General features: G+C 37.2%; 2 protein-coding genes across 2 annotated transcripts; one reads left to right on the top strand and one right to left on the bottom strand.

Annotated features, from left to right (window-relative positions):
- Positions 1-13,793, top strand: LOC139148185 (acid-sensing ion channel 1A-like). The gene is made up of 11 exons (XM_070719496.1): positions 1-327; positions 2,271-2,441; positions 2,868-3,074; positions 3,348-3,469; positions 3,778-3,956; positions 7,354-7,510; positions 7,911-7,967; positions 9,905-10,073; positions 10,216-10,749; positions 12,585-12,676; positions 13,365-13,793. Exons 1-11 carry the CDS (start codon positions 89-91, stop codon positions 13,484-13,486), a joined length of 2,049 nt encoding a protein of 682 aa, XP_070575597.1. The 5' UTR covers positions 1-88; the 3' UTR covers positions 13,487-13,793.
- Positions 13,794-15,300: 1,507 nt separating this feature from the next.
- On the bottom strand, positions 15,301-20,330 carry LOC139148759 (protein SPMIP7-like). Its single transcript, XM_070720218.1, has 6 exons — positions 20,038-20,330; positions 17,616-17,838; positions 16,811-16,989; positions 16,215-16,295; positions 15,947-16,060; positions 15,301-15,561 (listed from the first exon to the last, which is right to left on the bottom strand). The coding sequence occupies exons 1-6, from the start codon at positions 20,277-20,279 to the stop codon at positions 15,411-15,413; spliced, it is 990 nt and encodes a 329-aa protein (XP_070576319.1). The 5' UTR covers positions 20,280-20,330; the 3' UTR covers positions 15,301-15,410.
- Positions 20,331-22,320: the final 1,990 nt, after the last annotated feature.

The following is a 22,320-nucleotide window of genomic DNA, read 5'->3' as shown; positions in this document are numbered from 1 at the left end:
AGCAGCGCGAAAGCAATAGCTGTGATTCATTACGAAAACCTCACTATGTGAAACAACACTCCCCGGTTACGTCGGGTTAATAGCGGATATGAGTAGATTGAATGGAAACAATTCGGTTCTTCAGATGGACAATTTGGGTTATGAAGCAGAGTTTTCCGACGTAAAGCGAATACCGGATGAACCTACCACAAGTAATGCAGAGCAAAGTGACCATCAAACCGGAAATGAGGACATGAAACGGCCGGGAGTTTTCAGAACTTTCACACAAGAAGCGGGCGTTTCTGGTGTGAAATACATCGGTGACGTCAATGTTTCACCTGGAAGAAGGTATCTTTAATTATAAATTTCAATTATTGTCGGTCGCTCTTTGATTCACTGCTGGGTATTTTGTTTGCATTTTTGTTTAGTCGCCAAAAACTATCCTTTGTGTGAATTCAATATTTGATTTCCCTCACTGCAACTTGCCGAACGAAATGTAACCTAGAATTATAAAAGTTAGGAGAAATCATAGGCTGTATGCATGGAGAGTAATCGTGTGTTTTAACCGACAGTAGATTACTCCTGACTGCCCTCCAACTGCACCTTCTTTCTGACACTAGTAATTCAAACAGCAAATTTCAAATAAAATTTATCCCGGTTGTCAGTTTGTCGCAAACGCTGTATTCACCTGTAGCGTGTTTTGACGTCCTAATGTATATGTTGGCTGTCGTTTTCGCTGACAGATTAATTGCACTCTATTCAAATATTGAACTTATTATTGAATGCAGTTACTGTATATGTGTGCATAAATATTCCCACAATGAATGTATGGACGGCATGAAATCTGTTACTTATTTGTAATCGTAGTCATGTCAAATATACTGAATGTGTGTTTTAATATCAATGGAATCGACTTTATTGAAATTCCTTCCAGTGCATTTTTGTCAATAAAGTGACAATTAAAGTGACTGACTTGTATGATCTTATACCTCCGTATCACATATACATTTGCAGAACGACCATGTGATAATTTTTGATTGAACCAAATGCAAATGGATATTACAGACTTAATTCGTCAAAAAAGACTTTTCGAAATTCACATAATTGCGACACACGTAAGTTGAATACACAACAAAGGCCCGCTTTATTTTGCACATGTAAACAATACCAGGCTGTCATTGGGTGAGTCACTACGTGTCCTATTGTCATCAGACAATGCATTTTACCGCATCCCTCACTCAAATAGGAGCCGATTTCTGCGAAAAGTTTGCTTCATGAGGTGGTTGTGTTTTTGGTGAATGATGCAAAATGCGATACTTATGGCTGACAGGGTTAGCGTCCCAATTTGATACCGCAAAAGTTGGCTAATGTTTTGTGAACACCGTTGATCTTAGAGGTGGCACGCATGTAGATACCCCGTCACATTCAGACTCGCATATTTTGAAAATATTGTTCTGATCTAACGTATGTTGGGGCTCATTTTGAAACTCTTGGAGTGACTAAAGTTTATATGGTCTTAGTTTTCCGAAAATCCAAAATTTAAATTTTTCCCCTAAGACTTCAATAGGGATAGCGGCCATTTTGAATTCAAAATATTAGTAAATGTTTGGTAATTTGTTTCTCTAGTATTTGCACGGTGATTCCTAATTCTGATTTGATTTGGAATGTATGGAAGACCGGTCACGACATGCGACATGCGAGTTTTTAAAACTGCGATCTGCGGTTAGGGTTAGGGTAGAGGTTAGGGTTAGGGGTTAGGTTTTCTCTCGTAAAAAGCCTTACTTCGCTCTCAACCCTGGAGGGCCAAGGGACAGAAAAATTGTAACGGCATAACTTAGGGTTAGTTAGCGTTAGGGGTTAGGGTTAAGGTTAGGTCGCAGATCACAGTTAAAGACGCAGGTCATATGTCGCAGGTCGTGACTGGTCTTCCGTACATGTCGGAGTCCAAACGTGGCCGCTATTTCTCCCAAGGTGTATCCATTGTAGAAATATGCAGAAATAAGCTCGTCTCTACCTCTGTAATCCATCGTTAGGAGGAGAACGAAATGACATGTATGCAAACGCCATATTAGTTTTGCAACTCGCACGTCGCAGTTTAAGAACTCCCTGAGGTCGCAGTTTAAAAAAACTCGCATGTCACATGTCGTGACCGGTCTTCCATAGGAATGAGACTGCTTGAACGATTTTTCAGGAAAGTTTGATAAAAAGTCCAAGTATTTTAGTTTCGAGGCGCATACTCTCCTAAAGTGTTAACCATGGATAGGCTTGAATTCACGTGTGTCTATTTGCAGGTTGCTTTGGTTACTGATAGTTCTTTTCGCATTGTCTGGACTCCTCTATCAAATCACCAGACTAATTGTGTCGTTTGCGGAAAGGCCAGTCAACGTTAACATCAAGTTTGAAGAGCCCGACACCAGGCCTAAATTTCCAGCTGTGACAATATGCAACAACAACATGTTCGAGTAAGTATGGAAATATTAGCTACGTAGGTACAAGTGAAACTCTCTTCTGCCTTCATGGTTTAGATTTTCTTTTCCGTGTGGACGATAAAAGCCTATACTTGTATGTGAATCATGAGTCAAACATTGTTGACCACAGTACTCACAGAGCTCCACACAACACCGTTATAGACTTAGAACATCCCGGACAATTCAGTTGAAATTAATTTCAATACTGTATTCGTGCTATTTCCAATGTTTAGATACTTATTCCAGTAACCGGTATATTTTGACCACAAATTACTCAAACCGTTCAGTATAGTAGACAACAATAAGAAAATGATTACAGATACAGTAGTTTGCACTGGATAACCCGGTTTAAAGGAAGTATACCGTTCGACACGTGGTTATTTTTTATCTGTTAAATGTGTCATTATTTTTTTTCAACAGATACGACAACCTGGTGGGGATTCTAGGAGGGGTATTTGAGTTTGAATTTATATTCCCTTACCTGTATACACTGTTTACAGTGGACGGGGAAAAGATAGCAAAGTTTGCCACTTTTTTGACTCCCGAAGATCAATATTATGGAGACGGACAAAATCAATTTACATTCATTGATGGCAGTGCTCCTTCCGTAGAGAATATGCTGAGAAGGTGATTTTTAATTTTTCGTTCAGTGAACCATTTCACAATTTAAAAGCAAATTTTGTACTAAATATCTTGCAATCACGTGTTATACTCGAATTCCAAATGTTGGACAGGTACGTATTCTTCTGTCTGTTATAGAAATTTAAATTGCCCGCAACTTTTATCAAATCGCTGTACTTTATGTGGTTCAAACATCTTTGTGAACAATACTTCAAGCAGATTAAAAATCTTGAGGAGAAAAGTGTTATCTACAAAGATTTTGCCTTTTGAATATGCCAGCTGCTCATTCGGAGGCTTGCCATGCGGACCCGAGAATTTCACGAAAGTTGTTACAAACTACGGAATATGTTACACTTTCAACTCCGACAATGAGGACTACGTTCATAAAGTTCGAAACGCAGGTGAGTATAAAGTGGTTTCTATGAGAAACATCCGTGAATATAATCGTCATTTTTCTTAGAAAAAACTGATGTCCACTTGGTTTTTTAGCTTCAGAGCTTCACTATTAATTAAGTAGTACAAGAAGCATTAAAGCGACATTGCGATGTGATTCTAATGCAGTGACAAATTGGGATGAAAAGGTTCTTGTCTTTGTGTTTTACAGTGTGTATGGCAACGTTCTTCTTTTGCTCTGTAGATGACGAGTCTAGATTATCCGCAAAATAAACGAGAAACTAGTAAGAGGAATACTATGCCTTTTTCTTTTCAGGCCAGCAATACGGCTTACAACTTCTTTTATTTGTCAATGAGAGACAATATTTAGCTCCTCGCTCAAATGTAGGATTTCGTCTGATGGTTCATGGGCAGGACGAAATACCAAACGTCGCCAGTTACGGCCTATCGCTTTCACCTGGAACGGCGTCGACAATTGGATTAAAGTCTAGATTGGTAATGCTTTTTGCTCATTCCAAATATTGGTTGCAATTCAAAATTTCAAATATTTTTATGGATTTACTTTTTATCATGATGGAATATTTAGTCTCTGTTGACAAAGGCTTGGACGAATGGACGCCCTTACAATTTGGTTGGCGACAGAAAGATTAAAAAATCCGCAAACAAGACTTATATATATATATATATATATATATATATATATATATATATATATATATATATATATATATATATATATATATATATATATATATATATAGGCTTGATTAGATGTGTCAAAAACCAAAATTGCCGGAGCATTAAATAGTTGATACTTGAAAACATCGTGAAAACGCCCTTTCTGATACATATCCAAATAGCCCGTTTGTATTGCTTGCCTCATTCATGCAAATGAAATGAACATGGAATAAGTTGCTTACTAGTCAGTTTTGTTTATGTGAATGGTATATGAAAAGAAGCTTCCGTCTGAGTTGTGCTTAAAGGTAACTAAATGATTATATTCGATACTTTGAAACTCGAAATAATAAGATTATTATTGGCATTAGGAGATTCAGGGGCTATTCATCCTTGAGCAAGATAATTTTCTTCGGGTGTATATTCTAACAAATTAATAATATCAACGTGTTTTCCTCGCTCTATAATCGTGAATAGATTTTGATCTCTACTAAAAGCGTTAATTTGCTCTTTAATTCGCAAGTAACTGGGAATTTTACAGTTCCCGCCCCAAACGATTCCCGTAAAGCTTGTCACATTTTAGAGCCCGAGCACATAACTTGTACTCAGATTTATATATTTTTTTTCAAAATATCAACTCTCCTCGCAAGTGAGGTTCTGAAGATACATCATGTGCAACATAACCAAATGATCCTTGACTGAGTCAAATACGTTTTCGCTGATGATACAGCCCCTCAATAGTAGTATGCCGTACATATATATGCAGCAGTATTCTAAACAATTATCACCTTTATATAGATGCAACATCTATCACCAAACTATAAGAATCTGCGTCCTCTATTGACCGAGTGCCCTTACAATTAACTGCCCATCGTATTTATGTCAGTTCACCATAAATAGGCCAATCAAAGTTGTGCTTTTAAAACGGCATTCGTCTTTAGTCTGTGCACTTCATTTTAGTAAGAAGATAAGCACTAAGACTTTCTTTTTTAAAGGTAAATACTTCCTTTTCACTTATAAAGTAGTAAGCCTCTCGAACGTGCTATTGTTAAACTTATCTGTAATGGTTTTCGAAACTAGACCTTTACACTATCTTTTTTTTCATAATCACGTATTTGGGAATATGTCACTTGAAGTAACTAAATTGAAATTAATATGATCCCCGTAAAAAGCAATTAGGGTACCAAAGACCCATATGTGACTGGTGTCCATGTTGGATTGATTTGTAAACAAGAAGACATTAGTATGGAGGCATAGGGTTATGTCCTTTTACTAAGTTGGACAGAATTAGGTATACCATGTACTGGCTCTCGAAATATCAAAAGTCTGCTAATCTTTCCTTTCTTTCCCATTGTAGAGGTTCAACTTTACTACAGAAAACAATGGAGTTAGTCAAAACCATGGTGGTGAAAACGTAAAGACAATGTGGCCTGCCACCCTAATTATGAAAGGTCATTAATTATGACAATTAGTATTAAATTGATAAGATGTTGCTAAATGTTTGTGCATGCTACTATAACACTGTAAGATAATCATCTATACCAAGATTCATAAAATTTGATGCAGTGCTTCTGGATATTCACCGTTAATACAAAAATCCATTAAATATGCAAATTAGCAATCAATTTACAAGATACTACTACAATTACAGCTCTAGTTAATCAACATCTGTACAAAGTGTTATCAAATATGCTGTTGTATTTCTAGACATATCACCTTAATTACGAAAATTCATCAATGATGCAAATTAGCAATTTATTGAAATTGTACCGTAAAATGTCTTTGCACATTATTACAGCAGTCAGAGATCAAAAACTGTACTAAGTTTCATCGAGTTTGAGTCAGTGTTTCTTGACATACTACCAGAATTATAAACATTCATTAAATATGCAAATTAGTAGTCAATTGACCCTAAATTGCCATATGACTTTGTGCTCATAGGACCCTATGTGACAAACATCTGTACTAAGTTTCATCAAATTTGGCGCAGTCTCTCTGGAAACAGAACTCTTTTTTTTAAAAATCACCAATTATGCAGATTATCACTAATTATGCAGCCTTAACCTGTCCAGTAATCAGAACTTCTGTCGCATATTGCCAAATTTGTCATATACAGATACTAGTGTCAAGTTAATGAACATTCATTTATATCAAATCAAGACATAATGAATTTTAGCGGAATTTTGCTTGTTCCAAATCTTAAGACAATTGTATGTTAACCCCGTCCAGTCAGTCTTGTTCGCCAGTATTTAATTACAATACAACAGGGACAAGCACTCCACAGAGAGGCCATGGCTATGATAACGTTACCTTTCTTCAGAAATAACATGTGTATTTACAGATTTTGCTCTGAATAGCAACATACTAATTTATCAAAAATGCGATTTTATACAAAGTAATGTTTAATGGTTTTTATCAGGTGATTATGGCAGTACTCCGAAATTTACGATGTTAATACATGACAAGACTTGCGAGTGCCTTTATATCGTTTAATAATGTTCCAGCACAAATAGCAACATCGATTTTTATTGGATAATTGTTCCTTTCTGTGATAGACGCTTGCAACTTTTGTGTAAACTTATGATCAGCAATAATGCATTGACGACACAAATTGCTTAAAACTGAAAAGCCTAAAGAATATTATGGTAATAACTGCGATTAAAAAACTATTGATTCACAATACAAACTATTAGTGATTTTGGTTTTTTTACTGCCAACATGTTTGTACTAGTTTTGGTTATTAATATGGACAAATGGTGTGCTCTGTCGATAAACTGCACGTCAAAACGACAGAGCACCCGTCACGGTCTCAACAACGGTTGATCATCAGTGGGGGTTGAAAGGCTGCCATATTATTAAATGATGAAAACTTGTCATACAAGTTTTAAAAGACGGTCACTATGAATTATTTTCTTGTGATGTTATTGAAAAATGGCAATCAAATGCTTTCATGCAAGAATTTCGCTTTTGACATTCTATTTTATGAATGAATATTACCAGAAGAAAATTGGTCAAAGATGACGATAATGAGGATGACGATAATGATCATCATCAACATTATAATTATCATCACCACAACCTATACTTTTATAATGTTGGCCCCTACTGAAAAAGAAAGAAAATTACTGAGTTCATATACCACACAAGGAAACGGTAACAATATCATTACATTGATATTAGAAATGGCCAACATTTGTAAGTTCCTTTCGTTTCAAAGATTTCAAATCTTGGTTCGCCTTACGGTAACTGCGTTGAAGACGTTGAAAACAATTTGAAGTACTTCGATGGTGCATACTCTTTGTCGAAGTGTTGGATGGAGTGTGAGACTGACTATGCTGTCGAACAGTGTGGATGCAGATATTTCTACATGCCAGGTATACTAAATTCCCCTTGTAGGATTACTTCAGCTACTTGTCAAAGTAAAAGGTTAGGTTTTTGGGACTTTGGCGATAAATGTTTACCTATCCCTCCGTTTATTTTTGAAAACATTGTGTCGAATTCATTCAAAATGTTTGTCACCACACATGAGTAAAATGGTTGATCATTTTTCCAGTTTTAAGTTTCGTTATCGTTTGACAGACGTGCACCCTACAGTTATATTAAACAGGATGTATCGTCCACATTAAAACCCGAACGTTGATCGATACAATGCAAATGAACTTCGCCATGTTTGAACTCGAGGCTGAGTGAGTCAGGTAAAAAATCACAGCCCAATACGACTGAAACATACCTAGATGGAAATAAGTTGGTATAGTGTCTGTCTCTTCATTACAGGAAATGCAACATACTGTTCCCCATACATGCTACAGAGCTGCTACTTCAGCAAAATGGGTAAGCATACTGCTCACTAACACTACTTGATCGATTTTTGTGACAGCAAAATAAATATTTTTAATTAATTAAAACCTTTTTTTAATTGATATACCTATATGATAAAAGACGTTGAAAGGCTAATGTAACCATAATTATGCACTTCAGGGGTAGATGCGTCTTCTTTTATTTTCGTATCCGAGTAGGATTTCTCAGAAATGCTTGAAAAAATCAATGACAGAGGAATTTCTGAACAGGATTAGGACTTGCTTGACTTAGAAAGGAGTATCGGGCACTTGAGCTGGATATATGTAGGTATACAATCAGTCAGTGACCAAGACGTAAGGTTAAGCTTGGCACTTTAATACTAAGGATGAGACACCAAGATGAGTCCAACCATGGATGTGGTAAGTCCGTGGACTAACAAATAAAGCAACGAATTAGGAACTAAGCTGAACTAAGCTAAAGAAGTGTTGTCCAGGACCACGCTGGTATTAAGGCTAAATGAATGATGCCTCTCAAAGAAAATTTCTCGTGGTCTTTAGCAGTTTCTGTCAGCGCTTTTATGAGTATGGGTGACGTTTGAAGTATCTTTCCGAAATTGCTTGGCGTTTCCGTAAATGTGAGGATGAGTCATGCCACACTATCTTGTCATTGTTATCTTATGCAGCCATCTTCAATCACGTCCACATCATCATCGTCATTTAACGTAACAGTGAAAATAGGTCTAAATCTATTCGCGCTAAGGATCGCGATTAGAAAGTCGTTAGGGAGCCTTCAGTGATTACAGGGGATGGGCAGGGGGAATTCCGCGCACACTGGTACCGTAAAATGTGACCTTCCCCCTATCCTCCTGTCTAAAATGTGACCCTCCCCACATTTCCCCCGGCCCACCCCCTGTAAGTACTGAAGGCTCCCTTATCTACAAACAGAGGAAAAGATAGAAACACGAGACTTCTTTTGAAGTAGTTTAGCAATAATATGTTATAATACCTTGAAGTATAAATAATAATACCAATTACTTCAAGTACAAAGTAATAATATTAATAATATATGTTACTTAAATTTTATGCATCCTGCAATCATCAGACAGTACTGAAAGGATTTTTAGCCCTACGCTCTCATTTATTTCCCCAACCATATAAATGATAGTTTCGAGCTAAACACCCTTTCACTTCTGTCTGATGATTTCAGGATGCATAAAACGTAAGTAACAGCTGTTATTACCTTGTACTTGTATATATATATATATATATATATATATATATATATATATATATATATATATATATAGATAGATAGATAGATAGATAGATATATATATATAGATAGATAGATAGATAGATAGATAGACAGATAGACAGATAGATAGATATGTATATATATTATGTAGTTAGTTACTATTAGACACCAGGTAGGTTTTCACACTTTATAATTCGATCTTACATACATGAGGCAAATTGGACTAAGCACGTATTACTATTACTGCAAAAGTTGACAACGGCTTGATCTTTTTGCAACACTGACTTTCTTACACTTCTGACCGTTGTTTATTAACCCTTTGAGTGCTGTATTTTTCCCACCAAAATTTCAGTGCAACATTTTACCAACTTTTATGAACTTTTCTGCAATTTTTCTGGTAATTTTGGACCAAATGAGCGCAACATTTCACAGTTTTTTTATCAAAATTTGGGCACAAATGTGACAAAAATTGACTTAGGTATATTCTATAAGGTTACAATAATGACTGTGGCGCTCAAAGACTTTCGACGATTGGAACTAATTTTGGATAATTGGATAGTGAAGTAATGTTGTTTTAATCAGCAAATGTAAGCTCATCTGCTTTTCTTTATTTCACAATACACTTGTTTTTATTGTAATTTCCGGGCACTTTTAATAACGACATCCAAATCTCCCGAATTAGTTCCCATCGCATCGTGTTCATTATTTACTTTCAGAAGAGTTCGCTTTGAAAGTCGATCCTTGCAAACACTGTGAAGAGCCGTGCGTGCAGACTGTCTATGGGACCAAACTGTCTTACAGCAGCTACCCGTCTACTATTTACGCCAACCTCTTAGCTTACTCTGTAAGTTGGCCCTGCGATGAAGCTTTGGCATACTACTTGTTGTAAGTGAAAGAACACACTTAATTTTTCTGCTGAAAATTTATGTTTATTCCAATAATGCACTCTTTCTTACAATCCAACAAATTAATTCAGCGATTCTTCTCTTGACTGACGCCACAATTTGCACCTATTTATCTATCTCAGGGATCACTCATCAGAAGAGACACCGGACATGTTTGAGAACATTGAAGGATTCATCATCAAGACATACTATACTATCGAGGCCAATGGCCAGAATATATCTGAACTCATACCCTCAGCTGAATTCCACTCATTCATGCTGGAAAGTCTGATGGGCCGGCTTTTCGTAGATGTATTCAGTGATCTGTTTTTTGAGGTTCTTTTACACACACTGGCATCGCTCAAAGGAAATAAGACAGACAGTGTTAACTCGATAGTGTACAACGAAACCAAAGACCTGCTCACGGCAAAGTACATCAACTTCTCGGCGAATCCTTGGAGAGACTTGAATGCAACCCTGCGGGGCATCTTTGCCGCAGAGAATCTTACATCTGACGTCATCGAGTATCTGATAGACAGCCTCTTCACAGAATATTACGTACCACTCTTTGAAGAAGTGTTTGTTTACGGCTATTCCAAACTGACAGAAATGCGTGACAACAAAACGGCTGAACTGAGAGATGGCGAACCCGGTGCAATATGCAAAAACTACATGCTGTGCGTTTTTTTATATTGTTCCAATTTTAGAACAAACGCGATACTTAGATATTATAATTATCCCCTACTAGTACTAATTTTTCTTCGTTTGGCGAAGAAAATACGAGTGACGTAATAACCGTGTCACCACGAGTCGAAGACGAGTGGTGACACGGTTTCAGGTGTCAGATAGTTTTATCAATATAGTCACATATATACTGTTCATGCAGTCACTGATCATGCACCCTAAAGAATTTTCTCTTTATCTTCAGCCGTTTTGGTTTGGTGTCATAGCAATCAGTACGTAGTTTGCCACGGCCGCCGGCCACAAAACCTGAAAAAAAAGGGTGACGCGCTGTTGTTCAGGTGACGCTTGCGCTGACCAGAAACATTTCTCTTTTTTTTTTGGCCTTAGCAATACAATTTTTTGACAAAATGTCACGTGACCTCAATGACCTTTGACCTCGAATATACATATTTGTCCATAACTCAGTAACCACAAGTGCTACACCCTTCATATTTGGTATGATGGGACACCTTATGACGCCACATATTGTACCTCATTAATTATGTGCATATCTAATTTTGAGCGAGGCAATAGAGCTAGAGCTCTGATTTTTGGTCTATAGGGATAACTTAGCAATACAATTTGTTGACAAAATGTCACGTGACCTCAATGACCTTTGACCTCAAATATACATATTTGACCATAACTCAGTAACCACAAGTGCTACACTCTTCATATTTGGTATGATGGGACACCTTATGACGCCACATATTGTACCTCATTAATTATGCACATATCTAATTCTAAGCAAGCCAATAGAGCTGGATGTCTGATTTTTGGTATATAGGGATAACTATAGGATTGAAATTTTTTGACAAAATGTCATGTGACCTCGATAACCTTTTACCTAAAATATACGTTTATGTCAATAAATAAGTAACCACAAGTGCTATGTCCTTTATATTTAGTAGGATGGGAGACCTTATGACAACACACGCTTTACCTTATTAATTATGCACATATCTAATTCTGGGCAAGCGAATAGAGCTACAGGTCTGATTTTTGGCATATGGGGATTAATTAGCAATACAATTTTTTTTTCAAAATGTCACGTGACCTTGATGACCTTTGACCTTGATTATACATATATACGCATAACTCAGTAACCACAAGTTCTATACGCTTCAATTTTGTTAGGATATTAGACCTTAAGATGTCACATCTTGTACCTCATTGATTATGCGCATATGTATTTCTTGGCTGGCCAATACAGCTAGAGGTCTGATCTTTTTTCCCGATTTAGAACCATAACTTAGACATGCCTCATGTTTCAAATTGGGAACAACGACATAGACCTATGGGCCCATAGATCTCAACATATACACTCCAGTGATACTTCTTAATGACCACATTTCCCTGTCCCATCAAGACTAATACTCCTATTACAAGTAGGGACTATGTCATTGTCAATGACTTGTTCTACATATACTCTTCTTTCAAATAAAATACTACATTTCAGAAAATAGTGTCAAGTTTTGGACTTAAATTAATTTTTATCATTAATACCAAAATTGGTTTTTTTTTACCCCAAATATACCACCCTTCATCCTTCGAGTAAACTATTGCTACCACATTGAACTTGATATTCTCTGCTCTTTGAAAATCTATTATATGAGAGTGGTTACTTGTCATCTTATAGATGAGAAATATTCATTCGAAAAAAACTGTGTTGGCGTGCAGCTCCACCTTCAATTAGTTATTCATTAGTATCTACCGCCGTTCTCTTTCAAATACGAAGCAATAATATTTTATTTTTCAATTAACACAATTTCAATCATTTTTTCTTCAGGGAAAACTTGTCCAAGGTTACTGTTTACTTCGAAGACCTGAAAGTGAACACGATTGTACAGCAGCCAGGATATCACTCATTCAACCTTATCTGTACGTATGTCACTTTTATCAGAGATCGTGTATAATTAAAGTACGCGCGAACGCAAACAAAACTACAAAAGGCGTTTTACCTCAACCCCCCCCCCCCCCCACGCATCCTGTAAAAGAAAGTTTAGCAGCTGCAGACATCGAAAATGTAGTTATGACGTGAGCTACAAGATACGCTGATGGAATAGACTGCTTGAATTAAGAACTAAAATTCAACAAAATGTTATCAGGTACTGAGTATCACACATATGCAATGGCGAAACCGCAGCATAAAGTGAGTGTCAAATTGTGCGGAATAATATAAATATATAATTAAACGCTCTCCTGGACCACCTCAACGTAATAGCATTCATATGTCATGCGAGATTGTTTATATATCGGGTTTTGTCTTATCTATCCGTAAAATTTGATTTAAAGAAAAATTGTAATTATACCTGGAAAACACAAAGATAGGTTGTCAGAATGGAGAAGTATATATGGATAACTCTCTCGATGTCAGAATGACCCGGTATAGTTAGCTTTCTCGATGCCATTTTACGGAGTAAACCCACATGTGTCTGCCTTTTAAAACATTATATTAGTGGCAAAAATAACTAGTTTGTCTTATGGTATGATTGAAGATTTAGAGTTTCAGTACAGCAATTGAGACGAAATGTACACATGTAGCTATTCATAATGTATGTTTTTAAAGGTGACATCGGAGGATCTCTTGGCCTATTTTTTGGAGCAAGCATGGTAACATTCTTGGAAATCATCGATTTCTTCATAGTACAATTCTGGATGAAGAAACTCAGCAAGACGGATAACAATTAATTACCTTTTGACATTTTTTTCTTGGAGGACCATTACGTGTGACGTGAATACTTTGAACACGCGGACGGTTGCGTATACCGCCAACAGAGCTGGTTGTTTCATAGAATGAAAAGAATGCGAATATCCTCGTTTTTAAAGTCTCCGATTCGAGTTTGGAGATTTAGGACCAAGCCAATGATACAAGATTACACTCTGTCATACGGCAATCTATAACAGATTTGACTGGATATTTTACTGTTCATGTATATTGTCGTAGTCGAAGCTTTGATAATTTATATTATAGATAAAACTCCACAATTGACATTGACTTGGTCTTCGATATATTTCGGAGGACGTCCTAAACAACGGTGTCTTCAAAAATCGCTTGCATGATCAATTATTTACATGCTTGCGGACCAAAACTCGTGTATTTGCTGAACATTGCTCACTCAAGCCTTTTACTGCAATCACGGCGGGGAAGAATAGAATAAAATACATTATGTTTTCATTAAAGACTCATTCTAAAATTCACGAGGTCTTTTTAGCAAGTCTGCCTGACGTATATTACAAGCATAGGAACACTCTACAATCACTTGCTTATAAAAATAAAAATAAAAATAAAAAAAAAAAAAAAAAAAATAATAATAATAATAATAATAATAATAATAATAATAATTGTTGTTGTTATTATTATTATTATTATTATTATTATTATTATTATTATTATTATTATTATATTCATATAATTTTCTCATGCTTTTCTCTCATTCATGCAAGAGAAGCGTGATGTGATACAAGAAATGTGTATGTGAAATGTAATTAGTGTCCAGCGACTTTGAGATGCGTACATGAAAAACACGTATGTGCCAAGAAGTGGTCATAAGATTTTGACAGTATCGAGAAAAAAGACGAAAGTGAACTGACTCAGTCATTATGAGAGGCAAAACGTAACACGATAATACCAGACGAGCGACAAATCCAAGCAAGGGGGCTTAGCTTTCGAGTTTAATGGACTCATCGTACGTAACGCTTTTCCATGATACCACGCCCTATGCCCATGTGTCGCGATTCACCATAACACGTAACGTTACGAGGAGATCAGATACGACAAATCCCCACTTGTTTGAAAAAAGTGACGTCAAAGATTTTCCATCCTAAAAGCACGGGAACCTGAAGAACTCATCAACAACAAATATACAAATGCCACCAAGGATATTGTTTGTTATCCGTATAGAATGACGTCACACTATTGGTATACTACTACTATGAATTCATATTCCATATGTGACATGGGTATGGGACAGGACCATTTTCAACATAAACCAAAAAAACAGCTATTCAAAACTGATTTTCAAATCCCCGAAACGCAGAAGTGGAATGGTAATGAAGCATAGAGAAATACGGGGTATTAAAACACATGTTCAAAGTACAAAACACTGTGATTTTGTGTTTTTTCGCCCCTGATTTGCGATGAATCGTTTGATTTCTCCACCACTGACATTTTGATAAGTGACGCTGCTTCGTTGCCGACATTTTTAGTTGTCTACCTGAACGTTAAAAGAGTCTGTCGATGTCAACCATGAACATAATAAGCCGTAGACGCTGCAGCAGCAGGGATGTTTTCTAATCTGAAGCAACATTGACGAGTTGCAAGTTCAACATCACGATTGACCCTGCCAGGGCATTTAATAGCAGTCAACGAGTCGAGCCGGGGAAGGAACGAGCGTTCATCATTTCTGACTGCAGCAACGATACTTCACTCCGTTTTAAACATATCAGAAGAAAAGTGTCTCTGAAGAAAAAACTGAAAAGTGTTTGAAACTTGAAACGCTTAATCTATTTTATTTTTAGATATATCGAAATGTCAAATTACAATTCATCATGATATATTCATATGACACTTTTGACGAAATAAACGTAAAACCTTTAAGTTGTATATCCTTTTTCACCACGGTCTATCGATACCGTTGTCGAAAAACTTCCTACATTCGACTTTGTTGAAGGGATTGAATGGGTAGGTCAGAGTGACGGTGCGAGAAAAGGGTGCTTTATGCGCAAACTTTTTCCTTGTCTCGTATATATCCAACGGAAACAGCCTGGCAAAAGAGAAAATTCGAACGTTAACGTGGGGAAAAAGCAATAATTCAGTTTCAAAAGGACGGTCTTTTTTGTAGTATGACGTTTTGAAAGAAGCTTGATCAAAAGAAACCTTTTAAAAAGTTATTTTGGATCCCGTGACATCAGGAAGACCTTAGATTAAAAATAACGCATTTTTTTCTATGTCTGAGGAACTTAACAGTATTTTAATGTGCAGATGAGTCTTGGGAAGCAGTTTTTCACGTTTGAAGCAGGTCAGATTGGCTTCACACAGTGTGAGCTGCCCGAGGCAAGCAAGTTTCTAAGAGTTCACCGGGGAACGGAGGAGTAACGTACGCCTTTTACGAACACCATGCGAAAAGCAAAGCTATTTGTCACTATTACCTGTAACTGGCTCTCTGAGTGCTGCTTGTACGTAAATTCGTGTGATTCTGTTGCGGAGGTACTTCTACCTGTGAACGCGGAACGAAGCCAGCATATCCAGGACATGGGCGCACACTGAAAATGAAATGAGTTTACAGGTAGGGTTAAGTGTATGTATACCGAAGGGTTGCGTCGAAGGACGCTTAAAATTCTTTTTGATTATAGGCATCATCATGTGCAAATGTGTTTTGAATTACGCAGAGGTTAAAATACTAGTAATTATACTTACTAATGTGTGGAAATTTGTCCATTTTTCACTAGACTCTGAATTCCGCTGTCAACATCTATAACCTTGGCTTTCGATTTGGACCTAATGATTGAGATACGATCATGGTATTTGTTAACTCTACATGAATTATAGGCTGCCCTATAAATATCATGCCCGAACTATCTCCGTATATAAGAAATGAAAATCAGCGAGGTTGTACCAAAGGTTTCGTATCGGAAAAGCTGAACACGGTGAATTCTAACTAACCTGTGCTGACATGGGAACATGCTACAGACACCCATGTAGCAATATTGACAAAATATATTACGTTTCCTGGCTAATATTTTCGGAATTCTACAGACAAGGCTGGCCAACTACGGGTAAATGTTGACATCATTTAGCAATATTGACATAATATATTACGTTTCCTGGCTAATATTTTTGGGATTCTACGGACAAGACTGGTCAACTATATACCGGTAAATGTGGACAAGTTAAAATGCATCCAGCGGAAAACGGTATAGTTTAGCTCTGAGGTGAAATTGCCACGGACAACGGGTAATGAAAGTGAGTATTGAAACATTCGCGCTAATAACAATCCACTTAACTAAACTTACTTCTTAATACATGGTTTCCTTATCGACGGCAATTCTTTGCTGTCTGTCTTGCATCGAGTTTGTATCTTGTCCCATACAGGCGCCACTCTTTGCCAATCGGCCGGTTCGGATTCCAGTCTGATCGGGCGATGTTTGACAACATCGGCGTTCGCCTCCAGCGTTGTCTGCGGCGGTGTAATCTGAAGACGATAATTAAAAGCCATTTAGGCATCGCAAATTGCAAATATCCACATTAGGTAGGGGAGGCGCGCCAGCTTCTTTTTAACAGTGTAGGTTATTAGCATTATACAGTATATTAAACGCACTCTTTTGGCTGACCCTTGTGAAACTCGATTGCTGTCTACGATAAACGTATGTAACCGAATTTTACTGGGACAAAATGAATACATGTGATTAGACTATCGGTTGCCTCCTGCAAGGAGGTAAAACTTTCTCTAAATTTTATGTCACATCTAAGAAATTCCATCTTCTTTCATTTTCCAAGACATAAGGCGAAAATTGGGTAAAATTCGCGGTACGTACGTCTACATCCTCCCTATTAGAATGTCCCCTTAGGCGAGGGGGTCTACTACAAATTGCGCACGGATGAAATATTCGTCACCTGTTGAGCTGCAATGGGTATATATATATATATATATATATATATATATATATATATATATATATATATATATATATATATATATATATATATATCTTCAGATTTCATAAATTTCAAAACGTGTTAATCATAATTTTCAATTCAATTAACTCGCAGGGCAGAAAAGCAAAAACGGAAATTTCATCCCAGTATTCATATTTGTACCTTTGTGACCGGCATGGTAGCTTCTTTCATCAGTTGCCGTGTTGTCGTTGTCCATTTGAACGCACTGCTCAGCTCTTCTATCCTACTTTTATCCAACTTGGATCGCATTTTGAAATCTTCCTGAGAAATGATGCTAACTTTGCCGGTCGGCAATGGCGGTGGAAGTTCGTTCACAATATTCTGTGGCGCTGGTGTCCGTACTATCGGTTTGGGATCAAGAAATCTGTGAAATAAAGGAAAGCATTGGATCCTTTATCAGCGACTGGTAACTTAAAGGTTGAGTTTACAATGACAAGAGTGTAGAGAGTGTCTTGAAGTTTTGCTCGAAGGTTGTAAACCTAGCCTTTCCATCATAGCGTCTCCGTCCCGGCCAAAGGAGGTATTGAATAGCGACCACTGCGGACCTACGCACCAAAACCCGGTAGCGAAAGGAGTTTTCACAATGAATAGCAAACTGAGCAAACTCTCGCGTAGCTCAAAGGTCTAGGTCAAAATTCCTAAATATTAAACGGGAATATTTAAACGTCGTCTCGTTCTTCCATATCCGAAAGATGTGAAACATTCGTCCTTTCTTTGCTTCAAAGTTAGACGTAACTTCAGATTAATTTTGTAAAATGGGACTCTGCTAAATAGGTTGCTGCATAGACGTGGTGTATACATCTATGATGTGTACGGAACATAGAAAAAATAAAGGATAACAAAAATAAAAATGAGAAGAAAAATAACAAAATTTGAATACGACTTATTGGTCTTTATGCTCTTTGTTACATTTTCCTTTCTGTCGTCGAATATATCTAAAAAAACAGAGCAATATGCAGCTCCTCTGGCGTTCAAACTTTCAAGAAAGGAGTTAAATCGTTTGAACGCCAGAGGAGCTGCATATTGCTCTGTTTATTTAGATATGTCCGATGACAGTCAACAACAAATAAATTTCAGATATGTGTTTTTAATGTAATAGAAAATGACGTCCCCCCCCCCACCCAAAAAAAATAGACCGGGTAATTTCTTGATCATGCATTACGATATAACAGTTCTAAGTCACCGACCGGGTTTCTTTGTCAACCTTGTAACGACGAAAGAGCTTTGACATGCAGACTAAACTATTTGAAGTAAGGTTTCGATCAATACTGGTCTGTGAACACTATGACAGAGAATACAGAGAACGAACAAGTTTTTAAATATTTAAAGAGAATATAATTTGAGCTTAAGTACAATTTAAAGAGGCATGTTTATTATAAGCTTTATCTCTAAACAAATTGATTAACTTGACGCAACTTTCAAAGGAGGACAAAAGACTAAAATCACGTTGGCACTGATGCGAGAACTGGGCATTGAGAACTGCGATACCTTAAGCAGTCGCACAAAGGGATTATGCGTCGATCGTCAATTTACATATTTATTCCAATGCCTAACATTTATTCGATGCCTGTAAAAGCAAGAGTTTCAAGTTTCACAAAAATGCCAAGCCACTAAACTAATACAACGTTTATGCTTTTATCCCTAGATTGGTATCCCTAGATTGGGATAAATTTTATTTGTGAATGTTTGTGTTGTGGTAATCCTGCCTTTACTGTTGTCAGACGATCGAACCTGAACAGACTGCGCGGCCGTCGATTTCTATTTTTCGCATAAGACGGTGTGTGATCAATAGCGGAAACAAACTAAGAACGGTGGTCTATGTAAACATGTCGTTGTCTATTGAAATGGTGTTTGTTCAGAGAAAAATCCCACAGAATATTCGGACTGGACCCAAGGAAACTTTCTTGAGTATCGACCACGCGGCTTAAGTTCTGACAGGACACGCACAGGTGTACCAGACAGTGGCCCAGCAGGGTACGGGCCGACTGTTGTTCGCGGATAAGAAATGGAGAATAAAAAAAAAACGATGCAAATAGGAAGTTTCTTTTCTAAATTTTTTTTTTCAGTGATGAAATTTAACAATCATAATTGCGACACCTTATCGCAGTTTCGTTGTTGTTGTTATTGTTGTTGTTGTTGTTGTTGTTGTTGTTGTTTGTTGAAACGCGCTTACTGCGGCTACATACATTTTTGGCAATTGGTATTATCATGATCATGTGATGTTACTGCAGGTACTATACGTAGGTTGCATTCACGGGTTGCAGAGGCTGTGGCTCGTTCATTATATTTATTCCCTCTGTTCCATGCTCCCAGTTTATCAAAGAAAGCTTCATTTACAACTCTTACAGATACTCGTAAGAGAAACACAATTAAAAGATATTAGATGTACTGATTATCATGACAATATATCATGAAAATAACTTTCGTCTGTCGAGATTGGCAGGATCATTGGCAAATTGTTGCAAGAGATCCCGTCTCTTTCTGGCAACAACTTGAAAGTGCACTAACGATGCAGCATTCGCTAGAACTTTAGGCGGATAAAGAATGGAAGTAAATGACTTACTTTATTGTTGGCAGTTTCTTTGTTCCTAGTCCGAGACCCGGCCCACCACATTCGAACTCTTTCTTCAGTCTGCGATGTGGTCCGATGGGCTCGATCGGAAACTGTCGTGGCTGTAGCTTGGGTTCGTCTTTTAGAGTCAGGGAGGGCAGTTGGTGATGGAATTTTACGGGTGGCAGACGAAAACCTGCTTTATACTCGCTTCCGTAGATGCTTTCAGCGGCTGGACTTTGTCCGACAGGCATTATAATAATTGCGATGTTCTGTCATCGATGGCACGGTAACACCTGCGGTGTTTTACGTTCCATGTCGGCCACTTCTCAGAATGGGATTCGTTCTCGAATCCTGTGTGACGTCACGCGTTGTCACTGTAACTCCGCTACGCGTGTGTCGAGCGGCTGACCAATAACACATCAATGTCTTGGAGATCGGTACTCATCGTGCATGTAAGCCACCGATTGTGAAATGTATGATACCAACAGAAACGTGATTCGTATATATTTCAATACTTGTAAGTATCAATTTAGGCCTAAATGACCTAAAATCGACATCACTTTCAATTAAGCTTCTCACCCTTAGCATGATTTTCTTGTAACAAAAAGTAAATTCTATCCTATCTGTTGCAACATATCGAAGAAATGTAAATGAGATGATGTACGTTAATGTTTATGACTTCGACTACCTCTGTCTTTCACCATACTTTTCTGTTTGTAATAATATTGCATTTATGTTATTTTCGATCAGTATTATCAATCGATTGGTTTTGATCGACTTCAGTTTTAAATTGTTAAACTTTAACGGTAGGCCATAGAGAAAGATAGATAGAGTGGCAACGGGTATTGTTTAAGGCGTGAAGCGGTTACGTACCCATCCATGTTCGCCTCGCCTCAGGTTGCTCTCGCCTCTCTTTTCCGAAGAGTGCCGACCATGAATCCTTCGGTAATTTTCGGATTTTCGCCAATTGTTAAACGAAAGTATGTTCGGCAAAGTTTGTGTTGTTGTTGTCGTGTGGTGCTGAGCAAATTGACGTGCTGGCGAAAACGGGAGTGTTTTGAGCTTCAGGAAAGTGAGTTTTACCGTTTTAAAAATTCCTCTCATATTTTTATGAATATATAATGAGTGTGTTTGAACCAAATTTGAAAGTCTTTTATCGATACTGTCTGGTTTTACTCAATGATTTACGGTCAGTCATACCGTCTTTTACACGTGCGTCAAGGAAGGACATGTTTATGAAACTGCTGGCGTGTTATGTTTTAATTGGCGTGAAGCAGTGTTTCTGGCCTGAGAGCTCAAAAAGTAACTATGGTTGCAAAGCGACTGGCAGTACGATGCCATCTCGTCGTATTTTTCGCATAATCTCGTGTAATTACCAACCACAAAACAAAGCCTCCAAAAAGTTTAACACCTTTGAAGCTCATTTTAATATGAAAAGCCAATAGTCTACCGAGACGACCATGGAACAAAAGGCATGCAAGTGTTGCCACTCTGTCTATATGTTTCTCTGTGGGTAGGCCTATCTTTCAGTTTCTCCTTTCCGCAAGTTCATTTAGTTTTTTTTTCTAAAGACCCTCATTTCATTATATTCACCCTTTTAAAGTCGGAAAACTCTATAAGTGCCGTTCTACAGCAGCGCATGATGTATGTTGAAAATGTTTTGCCTGCCTTCCGAATTGTGACGGTAAAGGTTTTGTTTTTCACCTCATCAACGTCATTATTTGTGTTAAAAATGTCAAATTTTATGGACATGCGAGTTCTGTTATAATGTTATCAGATAATTTATTTGGGCATTTTCGAAAATTGTTCATGTCACGCAAATTATGTGAAACATCCGGAACGAAGCCTATGCTACTGTAGGCCTATGTTATATAGACAAGACAGTGCGTCGCAGCGTATCAACAGGAATAAGAAACCATAGAGTACACAGAATGTTTCATGCATTTGCAATTTTGGATGGATACTGATTTTCTAGGATTAGAGATTTATATCTATCTAAAGATCCCGAATGCATTGACATTTTTATTACTTGATGTTTATATTCTATTTAGTACTTGCTGTTTATATTTTTATTCTCGTATCATATGCATATGTGTACATAAATAAATGTTAATGGTCAGGCCTATTTCTACAGTGAACACATTTAAAGTTCCCCATAATTTGTTCATTACCATGTGATATTCACGCCAGTTGTCATGTTCAGTGACAAAATTCATCCATTTTCACTGAAGAATGGTGCACTAGCAAATCAAATTAAATGGTTCCACTGCACGAGTTCACAAACACTAAACA

The sequence above is a fragment of the Ptychodera flava genome, chromosome 13, assembly GCF_041260155.1.
Source record: "Ptychodera flava strain L36383 chromosome 13, AS_Pfla_20210202, whole genome shotgun sequence".
Classification (NCBI taxonomy): domain Eukaryota; kingdom Metazoa; phylum Hemichordata; class Enteropneusta; family Ptychoderidae; genus Ptychodera; species Ptychodera flava.
Note: the sequence above shows the minus strand (reverse complement) of the source record. Positions and strands in the feature narration are given on the sequence as shown.

What these genes read in the sequence shown, in the direction of transcription:
- LOC139148185 (XM_070719496.1), top strand. Translation starts at nt 89, where the DNA reads ATGAGTAGATTGAATGGAAACAATTCGGTTCTTCAGATGGACAATTTG. An exon ending in TTGGATTAAAGTCTAGATTG is followed by an intron (nt 3,957 to 7,353) that starts GTAATGCTTTTT and finishes TTCGTTTCAAAG; the next exon opens with ATTTCAAATCTTGGTTCGCC. An exon ending in CTGCTACTTCAGCAAAATGG is followed by an intron (nt 7,968 to 9,904) that starts GTAAGCATACTG and finishes ATTTACTTTCAG; the next exon opens with AAGAGTTCGCTTTGAAAGTC.
- LOC139148759 (XM_070720218.1), bottom strand. Translation starts at nt 20,279, where the DNA reads ATGCCTGTCGGACAAAGTCCAGCCGCTGAAAGCATCTACGGAAGCGAG. An exon ending in GGACAAATTTCCACACATTA is followed by an intron (nt 16,061 to 16,214) that starts GTAAGTATAATT and finishes TTTCATTTTCAG; the next exon opens with TGTGCGCCCATGTCCTGGAT. An exon ending in ACTCAGAGAGCCAGTTACAG is followed by an intron (nt 15,562 to 15,946) that starts GTAATAGTGACA and finishes CTCTTTTGCCAG; the next exon opens with GCTGTTTCCGTTGGATATAT.